Here is a 20,799-nt window from a genome sequence, read left to right on the forward strand (position 1 = left end):
GCTCTATCCTTGAGCCATCGCTACTCAAATAAAAACTTTTGTTATAAATGAATTTGCAGTTTTTTATTGTATTGCAAATTTTATGATTTTTATTGTAAGTTAGTTTAATGTTTTTGTCGCCACGATGGTCGAACATTTAGGATTCCGTAGCCGTAAGAAATTCACAACCGCTGATTTAAAGCTTGGGAGGATATAGTTGTGAGAAAACTTCTCAACCAGTAAACTTTCGGAACGTAAGCCAAACAATGTCTTGAGCAGGACTAGGTGATGTATCTGTACATCGTTAAATATCGAATTTACGCATTGGCGCACCGAAATAGTGGTTTTCGTTTCACCCTATGTATCAGAACTTTGAGACTGCTGATGTAGAGAGACGCTAGCGATGTATTGATATAAGGATTTAACTTGACCAACGATACCAAATATTTTTCGTTTCGTCTAGGTTTGAAGGCAAGAAGACTGTATGTTCGCTTCGTTATGTTGAACAATCCTGAATCAGTAATCGCGGTTACATGCGCAAATCAGCTTCACTATATATAATGCAATGTATCCTTTTTATTATTTGTATCTTTTATCACAACTTGACATCTTTTCTTGCGCATGATTTTCAGTCGGACTTCTGCAGTTTTGCGATCTGCGTGCATTATCCCTTTCTGAACAAATTTCATTGAAAAAAAATAATTATATATCATTAAGAATTCCTTTGTTGATTTTATTAGTCTTTTAAATTTTTTTCTTGGTTTAAGCTGTATTATTCACTGTTGTATTTTGTTTCTAAATCCACTGGTCATTCGTAAATTAAAGAAAGCTACAACTCTCCCTAGAATAAACCAATCCCAATGAAATTTTATTGTGTTGCTAAATAAGAGTTGCTATATGAAACTGCAATAAGTGGTGCTGCAATATAATGACGCGATCAGCAATGAGCATAAAATTATATGTTTTAGCAAGCCTACAAATTTCGCTGAGTTTCTGAAATTAAAAATTTGAGACAGCCAATTTGTAGCAATAACCTCCAGGCATCATTTGACCAAAGAACAGCGATTGAGATCTCTTGGAAAACTGGAAGCCGGATAGAAGTGGCTATATGGCAAAATGCGAGTCCTTCTGTGGTTCTTAGAATTTGGCAACAGTTTTTAATCACAGGTTCAAAATCCAGAAGGTTCAGTCAAGAACGACCGAGCTCTGCAACAAGCTCCAATTACAAATATTTATCGTTATTTGCACGAAGAAAGACTTGCAGCCATTTGCGTGCCGTGAAAGATACTCTTACCACAGATGCAGTGTTTGTGTATGGAGTGGTATCTCTCCGAATGGACGCACAGATCTGCATGTCTTTGCATATGGAATCATGAATGCTCACGCGCATACAGATGACAGCCTTGATGCTTATGTGTACCTTTAAGTTGATGAAGTTGGGGATGATTTCGTGCTGATTTCACTTACTCATTCTTCAGCAATTGAGAGCATGGAGTACCCAGCTCAATCACCAGACTTTGCACCCTACCGAGTATGTTTGGAATACCCTAGGAGGATGTGTAGCTGCTCTCAATTCTCCTCAGACTCTATGCCAAGCTTTCAACTGCTTTTCTAGAACAATGGCTCGTACTTCCAACGAAACTAGTAAACCGCATAATTAAAAGCATCACACATTACTGTAAGGGATGATCATACTAAAGGTAAATTTTTTATTCCAAACTGAGACATTATTTATTTCAAACCTAGGATGATATCTGTAACACCATAATTATGTGGTTGATACTTTTAGTGTTATTTTATACATTATTATGTGCACTCATTCAGTTTTATTAAATTCTATGCGCAACTTTTTGAGTTATGACCATTTTTAGGATTTTTTCCTTAATTTATAATAACCAGAGTAATTTACTACTTTGTTACATTAAATTAGCTTGTTTACTTGTAGTATTTTTCTTTCAGGACATCCCTCAAATTTTTTCCGATATTATTTCTATGGTAATTTGGATAAAATTTTATAAGTTTTGATCCATAACATTCTGAGCAAATGCTATTCCGGATGGTCTAATTTTTTTGAGCACTGTACTTTGACACAAAGTCCAAATATGGACAGTTTCCGTTATACGGAGCCTCAAACATAACACGGTCACTGTGGTGAAAGGTGATAGAAGTGAGCAGCATTAGACTTTGTATACTTGCGCACATATGGCAAGTGTTATATGGTTTTAAAAATATGCAAGGTACGGAGATAATTTTAAGTACCCATCTAAGAAGTTTATAGAATGTATTTTTGATGAAGCGAATCTACTTCTCCAACAAAATATAAATATTATTCAAATTATAATATTTATTACTAGATTTATATATATATCGTCGGAAACTATAAATTTTTGGTTGATGTGGTAAGGAAAATGTGTGATTAGAATGATTTGAAGAACGATATATTAAATTTTCAGTCGATTTGACAGAAAATATTCAATTAAGATTAGTCCTTTCTTTCAGAGCTTGCAAATGTATTTTATGACAACTTATCTTTTAATCAATAAATCTAGAGCTCTCTTTAAAAAATTAAACCAATTCTTCTGATAATTTTTTACAATTTGGTTACACGTCAAACCATCTTTAATATTTTATTCTAAAAAAAAGATATTTTTTAAGCGGTGCTTTATTTAACAATTTCATAATTGCGTTTTCTTCAGTGTAGAATTAATTTTATCTTTTTTCTAATGCCCAGTAAATAAATTAAATATTTTTATAGACATTTCTTACTGTTTTTTTTAAAAATTAAAACAATGATTCTTTTCTCAGAATTCGGTGACACTTTCATGTTTTTAAAACGTCTTTTCTTGAAAACATAATTTTTTTAAAAATTAACATAAAAATAAACAATTATTTGAAGGTATGATGTATCGATACGTCTAACAATAGGGGAGAGTGGGGTTAATTGTAACATTTTTTACATAACTATTTATAACTAACAAAAAATCCAATATATTATTAGTATTAATTGACAGACGAGTAAAGTAGACTATCCTCTACTAGAAAAAAAATAAGTACCTTATTTTAAATGTTATTATATTAGTTATTTACAATTTTTGACCATCGTGCACTTGTTACAATTGTCCCCACTTACGGGGTCAATTGTAACAGTTCATAAATTCAACTAAAACATAGTTAATTATACATATTATCATAGTTGTGATATATTTTTTTATTGATCAAAATGGTAGTGATATTTTAGGAGTAAAAATAATAATGAGTAGAGACCTAAAGGGTTAAACTTTTAACTTTAAGGGGTTAAAAATTTTAATTTATGCTGTGAAAGGTGACAAATAAATTAATGCACATGCAACATAATATATATGATATAGGAAACTATGGGTGGTTCTTAAAGAGTTAAGTAATGGTTTGTAAACATAAGATTATTTATTTTCAGCTGTTACAATCGTCCCCAAGACGCCATTTCATCTTCATTTGTTAAAAACAATGCTAGTTGATTAACAAAACTAATCTTTTTTTTTTGAAATGTTAATTAAGGTATCCACTTACATATTCCGTTAATAATTTTTATTTTTTTAAGCAAAATTACTTTGTTACAATATAATATTCTAATGCCAAAAAAAGTACTTACGTTGCATGAAAATATATTTTGTGATGTAACTCTTTCAAAAGTACATAAAAATGATTGCCAGCAGGAGTGTACATGTAGATTTATTAAATACACATTATGCGCCACCTAGGAACCAAATCTAGAACCCGACACTGGAAATTTTTGCTCTGTAACAATCGTACCCTGTTACAATTGACCCCACTCTCCCCTATAGCCCAATTCTTAGTTTGAGTTATTTTTTCGAAAACTCAAAAGGGATTACTCTCTACCAGGGCTCGAAAAAACTCAGAAATTTTACCCGTCCCCGAGGACGGCTTGTCCAACAATGTACACGTCCTCCTTTGAAACTAGCCCGTCGCTTCTAAATAAATAAAAATATAATTTTCTCTTATTTATTACTAACAATTATATAAATTGCGCAATTACTAGGATTACAAATACTAGGAGAACATTATACGGTAATAAAAGAAATACTAGGTTACTAATAGTAAAACCTAGTATTTCCTTATTGAAATAATTTATTTCTTTAATGAAATAATTTATTTCTTTAATGAAATAATTTAAAGTAATTATTCAAGTTATCTGTCAATTATCATGTCAATTTATCCGAGGGTACTGCGTTTTTAAAATGAATCAAATACGACGTTTGCCAGTTCCACAATCAAGCCAATGATTTACAAAGGTTTCTGCACAGAAATCTGAAGGAGGTTTTTCGTTTAGGTAGATGTTCATAATTGCGATTGACGCTTCTTGTTTAAGACCAGTACGTAATGTGTTTTTTTGTAAGTTCATTGCTGAAAAGCCCTTTTCAACCGCTGCAGTACTCCCAGCCGGAGAAAACATCAATTCGACCATGCGCAGTATGTTGCTGTATTTCGAGATTAGAGGGTCATTTTAGAAGTGAGGAGCTAGACTCTTGCAAGATAACAAAAATTGAAAATATATCACGAACATTAACGGGAAAATGGTCGTCCGCGCGGACGTTGGATTCGAGAAACTTGTTGTCCGCAGGGAATTTTTGACCGCCGAGGACGGGCGGACGGGCGGTTTTTCGAGCCCTGCTCTCTACCTTACAGAAAGCCTTTCATTAGATGCTTTGGCGATCAACATTTATAACTACTATTTTTTTTCGCCAAATACGTCTTATAACTAGAATCATATTTCCTAAAAGGAATACACTAAGTCACAAAATAAAAAAATATTGCATCCAATTGATTTTAAAAGTTTGCCAATTTCATATGGTATTGTATTAAGACGTTAAGACTAAATCATATTAATTAAGCTTAAATCTCGGGAACTTTAAAACGCAAATAGTGTATTACGCAAATGTAAGCAACTGTTGTAATATATTCATTTATAGAATAATTTCATTTAATTAGAGGAACAGGATGCCTTATAATTTATTAGTTAGCAAAAATCAAGTTACAAAACAATTGAACGAACTGATTTATAGCGTGTTGCAAGGAATTAATGAAAACTTACAAACTCTAAGATCAATGCATTAAAACAAGGAGCAAAATACATAGCTTTTCCAAGAATAGCGAGATCTGTTATTATTTGAGTTCGTGAGACTGTCCATAATACTTGGCAAGAGAAACCACTGAAGCAATAACAAGCAATGGTGGTAGCATTGTAGATATATCACAATAACCGTTGTTTAGTATTTTCTTTTCTAAACTTATTTCTATGTTATGAATTTGAGGACGATTTAACTTCATTTTATCGATGGGAGGTAGGTACGAAAGCACTGGTGAACGATACAAAACTGGTAAATCGACTTTATTAAACTTGTTTACTATTGACTTAGAACACAACTTTACGTCAGTAAAAAGCATATCTCTTACTTGATGATTTTCTAGTATTCTTTGGCAATCTTTCGGTTTGAAATAAGCACCACTATCAATAAGATGTTTGATGAAAGAAATACAATCTTCCCCTTGAGAAAGAGCCATTTCTTCAGTTAAGTAGTTTAAAGGGGTGTCACCATTTGCATCAATAACATTGACATCTTTTTGGTGGCTTAAGACGAGTTTGAAAAAGTCTAAATTCCAAAGACCTTCAGCTGACAGATGGACAGCAGATTTATTTCCTTTATCATCGATATCAGTAAAACAAGTTATTTTACTCAAGATACTTTCAGCATTGAGTGGATTTCTATCATCATCATACGAAACTAAACATTCAACATATTCATAGATATAATAATAGAGAAATGTACGGCCGTCATTGTCTTTGATATCAGGATTTGCTCCTGCCTCTAATAGCATTATCATTATATCAGTGCGCTTATTTTTGTAAGCTAAATACAATGGCGTTTCACTTTCTATAGTCTTAATGTCTAAATTCGGTTTTGCTTCCCTATTCACTAGATACTTTACAAGGTCTAACTGATGATTCGTAATGGAGTGATGTATAGGCGTCCAATCATCCTCATCCTTTTCATCTACACTAATACCCATATTGAGAAACAACTCAACAACTTTCCTGTTACCATGACGCGCAGCAATGTGAATGGGTTTTTCCCCGTTTGAATTTGTAATGTGAGGATTAGCTCCCGCTTCCACAAGAAAATTTATAGCGCTAATTGTGTCTTTTTTGGCAGCTATGTGCAGTGGAGTATTATTATCTGGACCATCTGGACCTAATGAATTAGGATCTTGCCCAAGTTCAATAAAAGTTTTAATAACTTCTACGTGACCATTTTTAGCTGCAATGTGTAGAGGTTTGGCAACTCTCCCAAACATTTCTACATAATCAGCACCTTTTTCGACAAGGAGCTTGACAATATCAACGGCCCCTGCACATGCAGCATGGTGTAGAGGTTTCCAACCTTTTTTATCCCGTTTGTTAAAATCAAGCCCTAGATTCAAAAAATACTCTATTACATTTTTGTGTCCATGTGTTGCAGCCAGATGCAGCACGCCATAATTTTCATAAGTCTTTGCGTATATATTTGCCTTCTTTTGAACTAAATATTCAATCGTTTCTAATTTACCCCCTAATGAAGCGCTATGAAGTGGTGTCCAATTTTTACTGCTGTGCTCATCAATGTTCATTCCAATAGAAATAAAAAATTCTATTATTTTAGTTTTTCCTTCGAACGCAGCGACATGAATAGCTTTTTCATAATCACTGGATTCAACTTGAATATTGGCATGCTTATCAAAAAGATACTGAACCATTTCTAGATTACCTTTATGAGAAGCATAGTGCAAGCACGTCCAATGGCAGTTCGTATTTAATTCATTTACATCACATCCTTTATTGATATAATACTCAACTGTTAGCGTATGCCCATTCACAGCCGCCACATGAATAGGCTTTTGGCCTTTATTACTTTTGCCGTTCATGTTAGCACCATTATTAATCAACAATTCAATGATTCCTATATGGTCGTATAGCGAAGCATAATGCAATGGAGTCCAGCCATCATTATCTGTGTCATTTATTTTGAATCCAATGTCGAGGAAATATTCTACAACATTAACATTGCCCCATTTTATTGCCAAAATTATCGGAGACTCACCATATATGCTTTTGGCATATATATTAGCTCTGTTTTCAATAAGATCGTGAATTACATCCAGATGCCCACTAAATGCTGCAAAATGTAGAGGCGTATAGAAATGTATACCGACATCTTGAACATTAGAACCACTATGAAGAAGGAAATTTAGTACATCTCTTCGTCCGTAGAGGGAAGACAAATGAATTGCTTGATTACCATTTTTATTAAGAGCATGAATGTTGGCTTTATGTTTCAAAAGTACATCAACTATTTCAAGCTTTCCCTCAGATGCAGCTAAATGTAATGAGGTGTTACCGAATTTATTAATCGTGTCAACACATACTCCTTTAACTAAAAAATACTCTACAACTTTTTCACATCCATTTATTGATGCAATATGCATAGGTTTCATACCTGTAGAAAATTGCTCTGCATGGATATTAGCACCATTATCAACTAGATATTCCACAATATCCACATCATTGTTCACAGCTGCATAGTGCAACAATGTCCAACCAATTTCATCAGTTTCATTCGCATCACCACCTTCACTGAAAAAAAATTCTAGAATGTTCCTGCGACCACATCTGAATGCAAAATGGCAGTATTTCGATCCTATACCATTTCCTCCAGCACTCGCATTTGCCCCATTTCTGATTAAAATCTTTACAATTTCTAAATGCCCTTTTTCTGCTGCGTAGTGTAAGGGTTTGCGCCCCTGTTTATCAGTTTCACTAACGCAAACTCCTTTTGTTATAAGCAATTCAATTATATCACATCGGCCAAAATAAGATGCTATGTGTATCATCTTGCTGCAACGATTTTCGACTATGATTGCATTAGTATCAAGGCCTTCTTCTAACAGGCGTTCAAACTCATCAAGCATGCCGTGTTTAATGATAAACATTGCTTCTTGTATGACAACATCACAGAACTTACGTTTGTTTTCCATTTTGAAAGAAAAGTCGGTAAAATTTTCACTCGTTATATTGTGCAAATTATTCGGTAATAGTATGCAAATTTGATTTCAATTGTCAACATATCTAAAAACAGAACCATCACTAATGGAAATGCGCCATTTTTTTTCTATTCGGTATATTCCTTTTTAAGTTGGTGTGATTAAGCCATGGGTTATATTTTCAAGAAATATTTTTTAACAAATTTTCTGTTTCTGTAAAAAAAAAGAAAAAACTATTAGTAAAGGAAATTTTTTTATCATCTTTAAAAAGAGTATGACTGTAGTATATCGAAATGTGTTTAGTTCTTATTTAACAGTATGCATAAAACTAAAAAAAAGTAAACAAATGAAACAGAGCACATTGGAAACCTTTCCTTTCAGTAAAATGCAAATTTGATTTAAATTGTAATCATATCTAAAATCAGAGCCAACACTAATGGAAATGCGCCATTTTTTTCCTATTCGGTATACTCCTTTTTAAATTAGTAATTATGCGGGTCATATTTTCAAGAAATATTTTTCCAACAAATTTTTATTTTCTGTAAAAAAAAAGGAAAACTATTAGTAAAGGAACATTTTTTACCTTCTTTAAAAAGAGTATCACTGCAGTATATTGAAATGTGTTTAGTTCTTATTTAACAGTATGCATAAAACTCAAAAGAAAATAAACAAATAAAACTGAGCACACTGGAAACCTTTCCTTTTGTTGTCAAATTTTCACAATGCTATTCTAATGGTTTAAGCGTCACACAAAAATATGGTAATTAAGCTGAATAGATGATATTTTAAGATCCAAAATCAGACCTAAAATCGTACTCTCTGTAAATTAAGATACTGTTTTTCTGCGGATTTAGATCATAGATTCAAGATCCTAAAATCATGGAGGTATCTGAAATCTACTTAATTTTATAAGTCAAGAAAGATTAAAGAAAGCCGCATATTTTCGATTTCCATCTATCAAGGACGATTGGACTGACTCAGCTTTATTTTGGAAGCATATAAGCATATTTATCCAAATCCTGGAAATTGCGATTGTGTATCTAATGTAAATGAGAATAACTCTCTTCCATAGAGATGCAAGTATGATTTTGTAAAGCTATAAAGACAGTTTAAAAATTAGTTAAGACAAGTTAGTTAAGTTAGTTGAAGACAAGTTTTAATCAATATTTACTTAAAGGTCATCATATGTAGTTTACGATGCACCGAGAATCTGATTTTTAATTATTTACTCAATTTTAAATCCTTTCGTGAAAAATTTTGATCCATAGAGACTACAGCACTGAAACGGGTGTTTTCGTGGTTTGAGAAGAATGAAGCTACAGCCATCTTGTTGTGAAAACTAAAACTCAAAAGCATTAGCATAAAACAGCAGCATTAAAGCAGGGTGAATTTTAAAGAAAACTCTAGAGTCATCGTTAATGATGTTCAAGCATGCAGTCAAAACCTGGGTAAAAGCTTTCAGATCACTGGTTCGACTGTTTGTTCAAAGAGTCACCATGACTGACAATTCAAGAGTGAAAATGTATTATTCAGGAAAAAAATTCAAAAATTTCTGATTTATGTAATGGAAGATTTTAGGAGAATTAGCGGGGGGTCTATGTAGAAATGTTGGTTATTTGAAATACATTATTAACATGAAAAAATTCTTTCTCAATTTTTTCCGTTTTAAAATTTTAAGCATTTTACTTTATCAAATGTTTTTTGAACTATACAAATTTCATATTTTTTTTATTCCTTATGAATTTGCGGACATTATTTGTACTTTTACTTTCATTCTACTTCATATACGATGATTTTTTATACTAGAATCAAATTTACCAAACTTATCATAATTGCATACAAAATTTTTGAGATAATCATTATTAGAAATTTTATCGAGTGTTTCAGGCACACAGGAAAATTGAAAGGAAAAAAAAGTGCTGGAAAAAAAGTAGAGGACTTGGTAAATCTAATGCATAATGACAAGGTTTTATTGTAGTTTATAATAATTCTTTTTTTTTTTTTATAACTGAAGAAGTTTATGAATGTTAAGTGGCATTTTATAAATATTGAAAGATATTGCGTTTAAGAATAACATGCTGCATATTGTAGGATTAGTATAATAATGCTGTATATGGTACGATTCATTCTTTAAAGAAAATCGCTTCATGCGTCCAAATATTTAGGTTACATGGCTTTCTTTGGATAAAGAGGATTTACAAATAACATGCTATACATTACATTGCTAAACCTATTTTCGCAAATTCATCATAAATTATCGCTCAACCTGTTCCTTAATTACGATCACTATTATGATTTCCTTGTTTTTTTTTCTCTCCTTAATTCACAATCTTATTTTATGATTCTCACCATTACTATATGTATTCTGATACGATACTCTTCTCTAAAACAAAGTTTATAAAGTCTAAGATACTGGAGTGGTGGTAACGAAACTTAAAAGATAAAATTTCCCACTTCATTAATGTAAATATTTGATTTCGAAATTGTTATTTTAAAGATAAAGCATAACATGAACATAAAATTCTTATAAAAATAATAATTATCATCCAAATGTAAAACAGTTTAATTGAAGATGAAAACTTTACTGGCTTTAAAAAAACGAAGATGGAAATAAAAGTCTATGTTTCAAGCGCTCAAAAATGAGAGTCTATTCTCAAAAATCGCCAGGCCTGAAGGAATTGGGACGTTAATTTCTGGATTCTCAAAAACAAAGCTGCTTTTAGTGTCATCGTTTTTTAAAATCAATAAAGTTTTTATCTTTTTCTTCCAGCTTCTTGAGATTATTCATTACATTATATTAAATTACTTCACGCGATATTAAAATAAGTTTTACGTAAGATAATGGCACAGGCTCTTAGAGTAAAAAAATAATAATTAGTCACGACTTTCAAAAAAAAAAATCAATGCAATGCAAGTTTTAGTTCTAGTCTTAAAAACACTTTAAAAACGTGAAAAAAATTCCACTTACAATTGAAATTTCAAAAGTAGAGTGTGTCACGAAATTTCCCCTATCACCAGAAATCTAAGTTAAATAGTTACCATTTCCATTCTGCTCGAAATTGAAAATGAATTTTTTAGCTATTGATTCCATAGTTTATTCTAGATTTATTTAAAGGTACACTTTAGGCGTGCTTCAACAGAGTTTGTTTTTACATCCTTATTTCCTTAAAATTATTAAATAATTTACCTGAACTAAGTAATTCAAGCTATATGATTTAATATAGTATATGATTTTTATGATTTTTATAATGATTTTTGACATAATGATTTTTATAGTATAATAAGTAAACGAGGTCACCAACGCATATCCTTCTCCTTGAACATATTAATAGAATCTATCAACAAATTAATAGAATAAGCTTAAATAGTTAAATTGATTCTCGTTTATTTTCATGCAATAATATGTACAGTTCAAATATATAATAGTTTAAATAGATTTCAATTCTTGAAATAACGAAACTATTGAGAAGGATCCTTGGATCAATATCATTCTTATCCTTTTATTACGAAATACAGGAAAAAAAATTTTATTCATAGTTCCTGTAAAATGTTAAAACTCTCACTGCGTTTTTTTCTTATCAAAATAGGTCCAAAATTGAGTATTTAATATACATATTTCAAATCAGATAATGATTCTGAAAAATATTAGGACTTTGGAAACTTTTTACGAATTTCAATTTCTTAGCTCTTTAACAAAATAGGGCATATTACACATAACAAATTATTATTTAATAATATCTTTCGCATTGTGCTAAAGTTAAAAAATAATTTTTTAATATTTTTTTTTTCTTTAAAGAGCAGCTTTCTTAAAGTTAATGATGTAACACATAGTTTTAAACGTCAAAACAAAATTGCAATTCGAATTTGCTCATTCTCATTTTGAGTTGCTCTAATATGTATTTACTTTTCATAAATCAAACTAATAAGAAACATAAATAATTAATAGAAGCAGAAATAATAGAAATTATTAATAAATAATTTGTTTGTTCATTCTTAGAGAAGAGGGAGCACTTATTTGATACTATCTGTCAGACGCTCTCCACCCAGTAATTTTAATTAAAAAAATGTTCTTAGATTCTGTGCAACTAATTGACAATAGCTCTGAGACTTAAAAAAACTCACCAATTATTTAATACGTTAAAAAAAGTAGATTATCACAGTTTTGGAGAAAAAAAATCTACACAGTAGCTCTAAAAAAGAAAGAAAAATATAAGAAAATCACTGAATAGTTTTGTGAGGAAATATAAAATATAATTTTAAAATTAGGAAGTTAGGACAACTATTATTATTACGTTAAAACTTAAATATGACAAATAATTTATATATTTTTTTTAAAAAAATCGTAGGAAGTTGGTACCTGGTTAAATATGATATTTTATTGAAATCTTTTTACTAAACTGTATATAAATTAGCAGACTACTTAAAAAGAAGCATCAAATTCAATAATTAAAATAAGAAAATTATATCGAATCAAAATAACGAAAAGTCATGAGAATGAAAATTACGCTAGGCTTGTCTTAAGCCAAGTTCCTTTAAGTTTATCAAGTTTAGGCATTAATCGCTTCATGTAATTATTTTTTTAAAATTGTTGTCATTACAACTAAAATTTCCAGTTTGTGGCTACCCTCAAGTTAGAGAGTCAAAAATCCTAAACACGTCAAAAAAAAAAAAATGTTTATTCAGAGAACGTGCATTTTGTGTTATCTCACAACTTATTTAACAGCTATCACTAATTAATTAGCATCTATGTTGTCACCCCAGAAACCATTAAGATTGACACTTAGTACGCAAAAATCCAATCATTAGAACGAAAGTTATTCATTGTCACATCTTTTTTATTTTGTGCACTGTACACTTAGTGACACAAAGATTACTGAGCACTCGCTTTTTTATAGTTTTCCGGTTATCATAAAGCTGCCAACTTTTAAGAAGTTTTCTTGATATTTTATTTAAAGTCGTAGCAAAATTTATCTGATTGCATGTTTTTAATTAATGATTTAAATTTAAAATGATTTGCGTAAGCAATACGTTTATGAATAAATTAAACATATTTATGAGAGAAATGGTAATCCAACGATGGTGTATTTAGTTTTGGGTAAAATGAACAAAACATTTCTGCCCACAATTGTAATTCAAATGTAATCTTATATTTTGGAAAAATCATTTTCGGGAAGATTACAAGTTGGCAGATGTGTAACAGCAAAAATTCCATATTTGTGATAAAGTATGCTTCTTAAACTACTAAAATTGAAGCTGGATTGTATTTCTTTTGCAGTATGCGGTGAACTACCGTTTTTTAATTTTATAAAAAAAATGTTCGAAAGTTAGAACTATGAATAAAAAATGTGTCCGCAGACATTTTTAGGGATACTAATTCAATGAAGTAGCTAGGCTATCTACGTTGATCATGGGGTTTTAAAAAAAATATTTAAAAACTAAAGAGAGTGCAATAAACTCATAAACAGTACTGTCTATACCTAATTAAAAAACTTCATTTGCTTCAAAATTATACGAAATGAAAATAACAGTAGAGAAGTTTCAAGCGTTCAAAAATTGGCGCCCATTATCAAGACTTATCAGAAGTGAATGGGCAGGAACAAAGGTGATTTCAAAAATAAATTTTTTTTTTCTTATTCACGTCTGACAAATCTTGATAATTGGTGTCTATTTTTGAGTGCTTAAAACTTGTCAACTGTTCTTTTCACTTCGTATATTTTTGAAGCGAATGAAGTTTTTTTTTTTTTTTATCAAGTATGGTACAACCGCTTCAATTTCTTGGGATTCAATAAAGCATTGTATATAGTTTAATTTATAACAATGGCTAATGCAAAACCAGCACTAAGAATCCACTTTTCAAACATTTTTTATGAACCTACTGACTGAAATTGTTAAACGAGTTATAGGATCGAGGACCAATATTGCTCTTTGTGATCGATTTCCAAATTTCTGGTCTTAGGCTCAAATTGTTTTGGAGATTCAAGACAGCGTTTCAACTGAAGGACAGACAAAATCTATCTATCTATATTATATAAAACGCTAATACGTACGTATGTATGTATGTATCAATAAAACCGATGATATTTCTTTTCTCGCGCTGGCAACAGTTTTCATTTTTAATTGATTGGATTCGGCACGCAAGAGCACGTAGTGAGCAACCAGATAACAATAACCAGAGTGAGCATTATCAGGTTGCTCAATTCAGATTCATGCAAAAACATGACAATATTTAATTTAAACTCAATTAGGAATTAATTAATTAATTGAAGTGAGAATGCTTTAAAAGGCCGCTGTTGAATTGATATTTTTCTACTGGGAGCTACCTAAACGTCTAAAAGACGTTTAAGTGCTGTATTGAATGCATTGAATTTTTTTATATTTCGCGTTTGTTTATGCATTGAATTTTCACGCTTTAAAATGCAGAATATTAGTGAAGCAATATTTGATGATTTATTTTGCTAATATGTTTCTTATTTAGCTAATGTTTTGATTTTTTCACCATGTACAATCTAAATATCTAATATACTTTTTTTAAAAGCCAATAAGAACATTGGTAGAATTCTTCTACATAAGTGCAATACTATGTCTTTGATGATAAAATACTATGTCTTTGATGATAAAATACTATGTCTTTGATGATAATATCTTATGTCTTTGTGCTAGAACATTGTGTTCATTGGCGAGCGAGCGCAGCGAGTCATGGTTCACGGCGTGAACCACATAGGATTGCGTAGCAATTCTCGGGGGTTGGCGAGCGTGAGCGAGCAGGGGGCGGAGCCTCCTAGTTAGTTAGTAAACGCCGAAGAAAAGTTGAATAAGTAAAGTTTGAGTTTACCTCTTAAAACTCCAGAATAGTTTATACTAAGATTCTAAAAATTGAACAGGTAAAATTGAACATCGTAAACCCCTCATGCTAAAAATTCAGTTAGTTTGTTTAAGAGGAATGTTTGAAAAATGAATTTCTCAAATGAGTTTAGCATTAGACACATCAATAAATTAAACTTCACAAGTTTTATCAACTGTTTAAAACATAAGATGCTCGAAAGATCTCAGCAAGATTTTCCCCAAAAATAGTTTATTGCACGGTTTTCAATATTTAATTCTTTTTATTCGTTATGTCATTTAATCTAATGGATCAACGCGGAAAGTATGGTAGAGCTATGTCAACGAATTAATAGTTCAGAAATTTGTTTAGTTAGTTTCTGGTTGCGCTTTTAAAACTAAAACTAAACTAAATAGTTAATTGAAATAAAAAAATTAATAAATTATATTCTAAAGACCCGAGTTAATGGAGATGAAACTCTTCTAAGTATTGTAGAAAATCTCTGATGACACTATATGAACATATTGACACCATTGATAATTTTGCTCATTTGTTTTACTAGTATTGTTAATAGTTGCTGCCTTAACAGATGCAAAATTCGCGAGTATAGGCATTTAATGTGACTTATAGTACTGGAGTTTTTTTTCTACTCCTTAAGGCCTGGTTTCTTAGGACAGGACGCCGTCAGCTGGAAATCAGCGCTAACCTCTGATTGGTCCATTTGTGAGTTTGATAGTATACGTCATCGAACGCTCATCTTGAACTACAATTGCCGTCCAACTCAACTGCAGTTGGATTACAACGTGACGTTAACCACAGAAGCAATGGCGGACAACATCCAACAGCACATTGAAATCAGCCAAGATTTTGATTTTGACATTAAACATAGCTTCTTCATTAAACATAGCACTCTTCATTTAGCTCAGCTATAATGGGTTTTTTCTTGGACAAAGTCATTATTTGTTCTCTAAAACACTGATCGACAATAACAAAATCAATACGAATTCAAAATAAATATTTGTTTACGTTATTACGCATGCGCAATGAGAGATAATGTCTGCGTTGGACAGACTGCTCACGCTGAGCTAACAAAAAAGTATTTTTTTGGCGTCAGATCTACGTCAACTTTCCGCTGACGCCCAGATAAGGCGCTAGTTCTAAGAAACCAGGCCTTGAGCTAACAAACCAGTATTTTGTTGGCGTCAGCGTGACGTTGACGTCCCGCTGACGCCCAGATAAGGCGCTTGTCCTAAGAAACCAGACCTTTAGGTTTAAATCCCGGAGAATCAAATGAAAAACAGAAACGTAAAAAAATTTCCAAGGTGTTTTTGACGCCAAAGATGATTATTTTTCGTAACAATGACCTACCGGTGTTATTGTAATGGATGTATTTTTAATCGGCACTAAATATATTTATATAGGTACAAAGTATTTTAAAAATAAATTTGGTGTCAATTAAAACTGCACCAATGCTGTGCATTTTTATTACAGATACTGTGGAAAAAATTTTATTAAGATCTCCAGAAGCTATCATTGCAGATAATTTCTTGAATGCGGTAAATTTAAAACGTCACGAGTTGACCTCGAGCCACAACATTGCCCCAGATTTGAATAAAGAGGATCTTTATTTTTATGGGATGAAATACTTAAAATGTGTTTTGCTGAATCTAATAACGCAAAGTTACAGGGAAGGCCAACGCATAATAAATACAAAAGATACTTAAATTAGATAAAAAGATAATAGATAAAAAGATACCTTTAGCTTTACTAATTGTTTCAGTATTTGTCTTTCAGTTTTGGGTATGATTTTGATGCAGTGATTTTTTTTCACTCCTTACGAGAAACGAGTATTCAGCTAGAAATAAATATAATATGGAATTATTTTAGCTTTGGCAATAGTGGTATTGTGGTGCGCAAGAGCAATAACATAACAAGCATTTATATTTAGTTTTATGAAAAATAAAAACAACGTTGCTAAGACAACTCAATAATAATAATTACTATATTGACGTTCCAGACATTGGGATGTAAAAGTATTAATGGATTTACATATTTTATATTAACTTGTAAATAACTGTGTATATTAAATGTTGTGATGTCTCCAATTTACTTCGTTTTTATTTATCCAAAATCGCACATAGTAGGAAGATAGAAAACCTTCCCTTACAACTGGTGACCTCAGGACGTGATTAGTTTAACAGTGCGAAGATTTTATTTGGATAAAAGAAAGGTTTGTGCATTACCATTATTTTATAATTATCTTTATATTAAACATGGAGGAAGGCACAAACGATAATTTAAATTCATCAACTCAAGATAATGTGAATTTAGAAGTAAACAAAGTGGCAGTTAAACCACCAATTTTTTGGCGACATAAACCTAAGTTATGGTTCTTACAACTTGAAGCACAGTTTGCTAACGGCAATATTACTCGTGATTTAACTAAGTATAACATTGTCGTTGCCTCATTAGACAAAAATGTCTTAGATTTCGTAGAGGATATTTTGCTAAACCCGCCAATGAATGGAAAATACGACGCCTTAAAAAATGCATTGTTAAGTAGATTGACAGATTCTGAAGAAGCCAGATTAAAAAAGGTGTTGACTACACTTAATCTTGGCGATAAGCGTCCATCTGACTTGTTGCGACAAATGAAAGGTTTGGCTGAAAATTCCATTTCTGAGGAATTGTTAAAATCACTTTGGCTACAGAGGCTACCACAACAGGTTCAAGCTATATTATCTATTAGCTCTGATTCTTTGGATAAGATGGCAGAGATGGCAGACAAAATTATTGGTATATTTAACTCAACAGAGTTATGTACAGTTGATAAAGTATCCAGTAAAACTTTTAAGCATAATAACGTTCGTAACGAAAAGTTTAATTCATTGGAGAGTAGTATTGCAGAATTAACTAAGAAATTTAATACATTCATCACAAGGAGTAGACCTCAAGATAAATCTGTAACAGCTCGAGACCGTAGCCGTTCGAGATCCCAATCTTCTCGTTATAAGTTATGTTGGTACCATTTTAAATTTGGAAACAAGGCACATCGCTGTGTTAAACCTTGCCAATTTCAAAAACCAACAAATACTTCGGAAAACTAACGGGCCAGTCGATTGAAGAGGCCAACGACTACGGCCATCCAAATTGCCGCCTCTTTCTTTTTGACAAGTCAAGCAAAAGGCACTATCTTATTGACACTGGGGCTGACGTGTCCGTAATTCCACCGCCAAAACCCAATAAACTGTTCCCATCTGATTTTAAACTTTATGCTGCAAATTCAAGTTCAATCAAAACTTACGGCAAGCAACTTATCAGTTTAGATTTAGGCTTGAGAAGACGTTTCAAATGGAATTTCATCGTAGCAGACGTCTCAAAGCCAATAATTGGCGCAGATTTTCTTAAGGCACATGGACTTTTGGTAGACATTAAACAAAAACGTTTGCTTGATCCTTTAACATCATTGACAGTCTCAACTAAAATAATCAAAGGACCATCTTCATTTTTAACACCCCTCGATAGTAATAATCTAGATCCAGATATTCATTCTCTACTGCAAGAATTCAAAAACTTATCTTCAGAAAAAATAGAACTGAATAAAGTTAACTTAAACCATAATGTCACTCATGCTATTGTTACAAAAGGCCCACCCATAACATCTAGAGTGCGTAGATTGGCTCCAGAGAAACTAAAAATCGCCAAAGCAGAATTTGACTACATGCTTGAGCGTGGCATATGCCGACCATCAAGCAGCCCTTGGTCTAGTCCATTACATCTGGTCAAGAAAAAAAATGGCGAATGGAGACCGTGCGGAGACTATCGTGCTTTAAATGCAGCCACATTACCGGATAGATATCCTATACCACATCTGCATGATTTTACACACCAATTAGAAGGTTGTACTATATATTCCACATTGGATCTTCATCGAGCTTATCATCAAATTCCCATGGAACCAGCAGATATAGAAAAAACAGCTATTAGTACACCATTCGGACTGTTCGAATTTCCTTTGATGACTTTTGGACTTCGTAACGCAGCGCAGACATTCCAGAGATTTATGCACGCCGTTCTACGTGGTCTAGAATTCTGTTTCGTCTATCTGGATGACATATTAATTGCATCGCGCTCTAAAGAGGAACATCTACAACATCTCAGAATAGTTTTTGAAAGATTGCAACAATTTGGATTAACATTGAATCTCAGTAAATGCAACTTCGCTAAGCCTGAGGTGAATTTTGTTGGCCACAATGTTTCTCTAAAAGGAATTCGTCCAACAGAAGAAAAAGTCAAAGTCATTGAAGATTTCAATAAACCCAAAACAGTCAAACAACTTAGAAGATTTTTGGGAATTATAAATTTCTACAGAAGATTTATTCCTCAAGCGGCTCAACACCAAGCATGCTTATATGATTATTTAAAAAATAGCAAAAAGAATGATAATCGAACTATCGAATGGTCAGACGAAGCTTCAAATGCTTTTACGAAATCCAAAGAATTGCTAAAATCTGCAGCAAATTTGTCTCACCCAGGGCCATCTGCTAAACTTGCCCTTATGGTAGACGCTTCCAATATAGCGATAGGTGGAGTGGTGCAACAACTCGTCAATAATGATTGGCAACCGCTAGGTTTCTTTTCTGTTCGACTGACACCTACACAAAAGAATTACAGCACCTATGATCGTGAACTGCTAGCTGCATATTCGTCTATTAAGCATTTCCGATATTTGTTGGAGGGTCGAGAATTTACGTTATTCACTGATCACAAGCCGCTGGTATACGCTTTCCGACAAAACTTGGAGAAAGCATCACCCCGACAACAAAGACATTTGGAGTACATTAGCCAATTCACATTAGAAATTCAACACATTTCTGGAAAAGATAACATGGTTGCTGACGCTCTTTCAAGATTGGAAGAAATAAGAATTACTTCCGAAATTGACTTTGAATCCCTAGCCAAAGCTCAAGAAATCGACGATGAGTTAAAAGATTTAATGACGTCTCAAAACTCTTCTTTGAAATTTGAGCTAGTTCCTATTTTTGGCTCTAATCATTCATTATATTGCGATACAACCACAAAAATTAAAAGACCATTTATTCCAATTAACTTTAGAAGACAAGTATTCAAAAGTGTGCACAATCTCTCACATCCTGGAATTAAAGCGACTGTTCGATTAGTTACATCAAAATTTATTTGGCCATCAATAAACAAAGACATTCGTGATTGGACCAAGAGTTGTTTGAAATGCCAGAAATCCAAAATTTCTAAACATAATCATTCTCCATTACAAGAATATCCTATAGTTGGTCAACGATTTCAAGACATTAATCTAGACCTGATTGGACCTTTGCCATCATCAGAAGGATTTCGTTATTGCCTTACGATAATTGATCGCTACACGCGATGGGCAGAAGCCATTCCTCTACCTGATATTCGAGCAGAGACAGTTTCTGATGCTTTATTGAAAAATTGGATCGCTCGCTACGGCATTCCAAGCGTAATTACAACTGATCAGGGTGCGCAATTTGAGTCTCAATTGTTCCAAGAACTTTCGAAATTACTTGGTTTTAAAAGAAATAGAACTACTGCATATCACCCACAAGCTAATGGCTGTGTAGAACGTTGGCATCGTACTTTGAAAGCAAGCATAATGTGTCATGAAAATCCAAGCTGGACAAAGTCACTTCCGATTATTCTACTTGGTTTACGCACAACCTTGCGAGATGACTGTCAAGCCACCCCAGCAGAACTCTTGTATGGTGAAAATATAAAACTACCATATGACTTTTTTGAAAATTCAAACATTGAAGCGCAATCAGAATTCATTCAGAACTTAAGAAGCACCATGGAAAAATTAAAACCCGTCCCATTTCGTCATCACTCGAAGCAGAAACCATTTATATTCAAAGATTTAAAAACTTGCT

General features: G+C 32.3%; 1 protein-coding gene across 14 annotated transcripts in view; it reads right to left on the reverse strand.

Moving 5' to 3' along the window:
• Window positions 1-4,968: 4,968 nt before the first annotated feature.
• Window positions 4,969-20,799, reverse strand: part of LOC122270163 (uncharacterized) — a 39,617-nt gene continuing 23,786 nt past the window's right edge. For 5 of the 14 annotated variants that reach the window (XM_087165721.1, XM_087165725.1, XM_087165726.1 and 2 more), the window contains 2 exons: window positions 16,629-16,727; window positions 4,969-8,265 (listed from right to left, as the gene is read on the reverse strand). In XM_087165721.1, the coding sequence (XP_087021847.1) occupies window positions 5,140-8,046 (2,907 nt within the window). In that variant the 5' untranslated portion in view covers window positions 8,047-8,265; window positions 16,629-16,727 and the 3' untranslated portion in view covers window positions 4,969-5,139. Of the gene's footprint in view, window positions 8,266-8,369; window positions 8,592-12,174; window positions 12,243-16,628; window positions 16,728-20,799 lie in introns of those variants that run through there. The other 9 variants (XM_087165728.1, XM_087165730.1, XM_087165727.1 and 6 more) reach the window with 5 other exon arrangements.

This window comes from Parasteatoda tepidariorum, chromosome 6, assembly GCF_982258835.1.
Source record: "Parasteatoda tepidariorum strain Cologne lab strain chromosome 6, Ptep-v5.0, whole genome shotgun sequence".
Taxonomy (NCBI): Eukaryota; Metazoa; Arthropoda; class Arachnida; order Araneae; family Theridiidae; genus Parasteatoda; species Parasteatoda tepidariorum.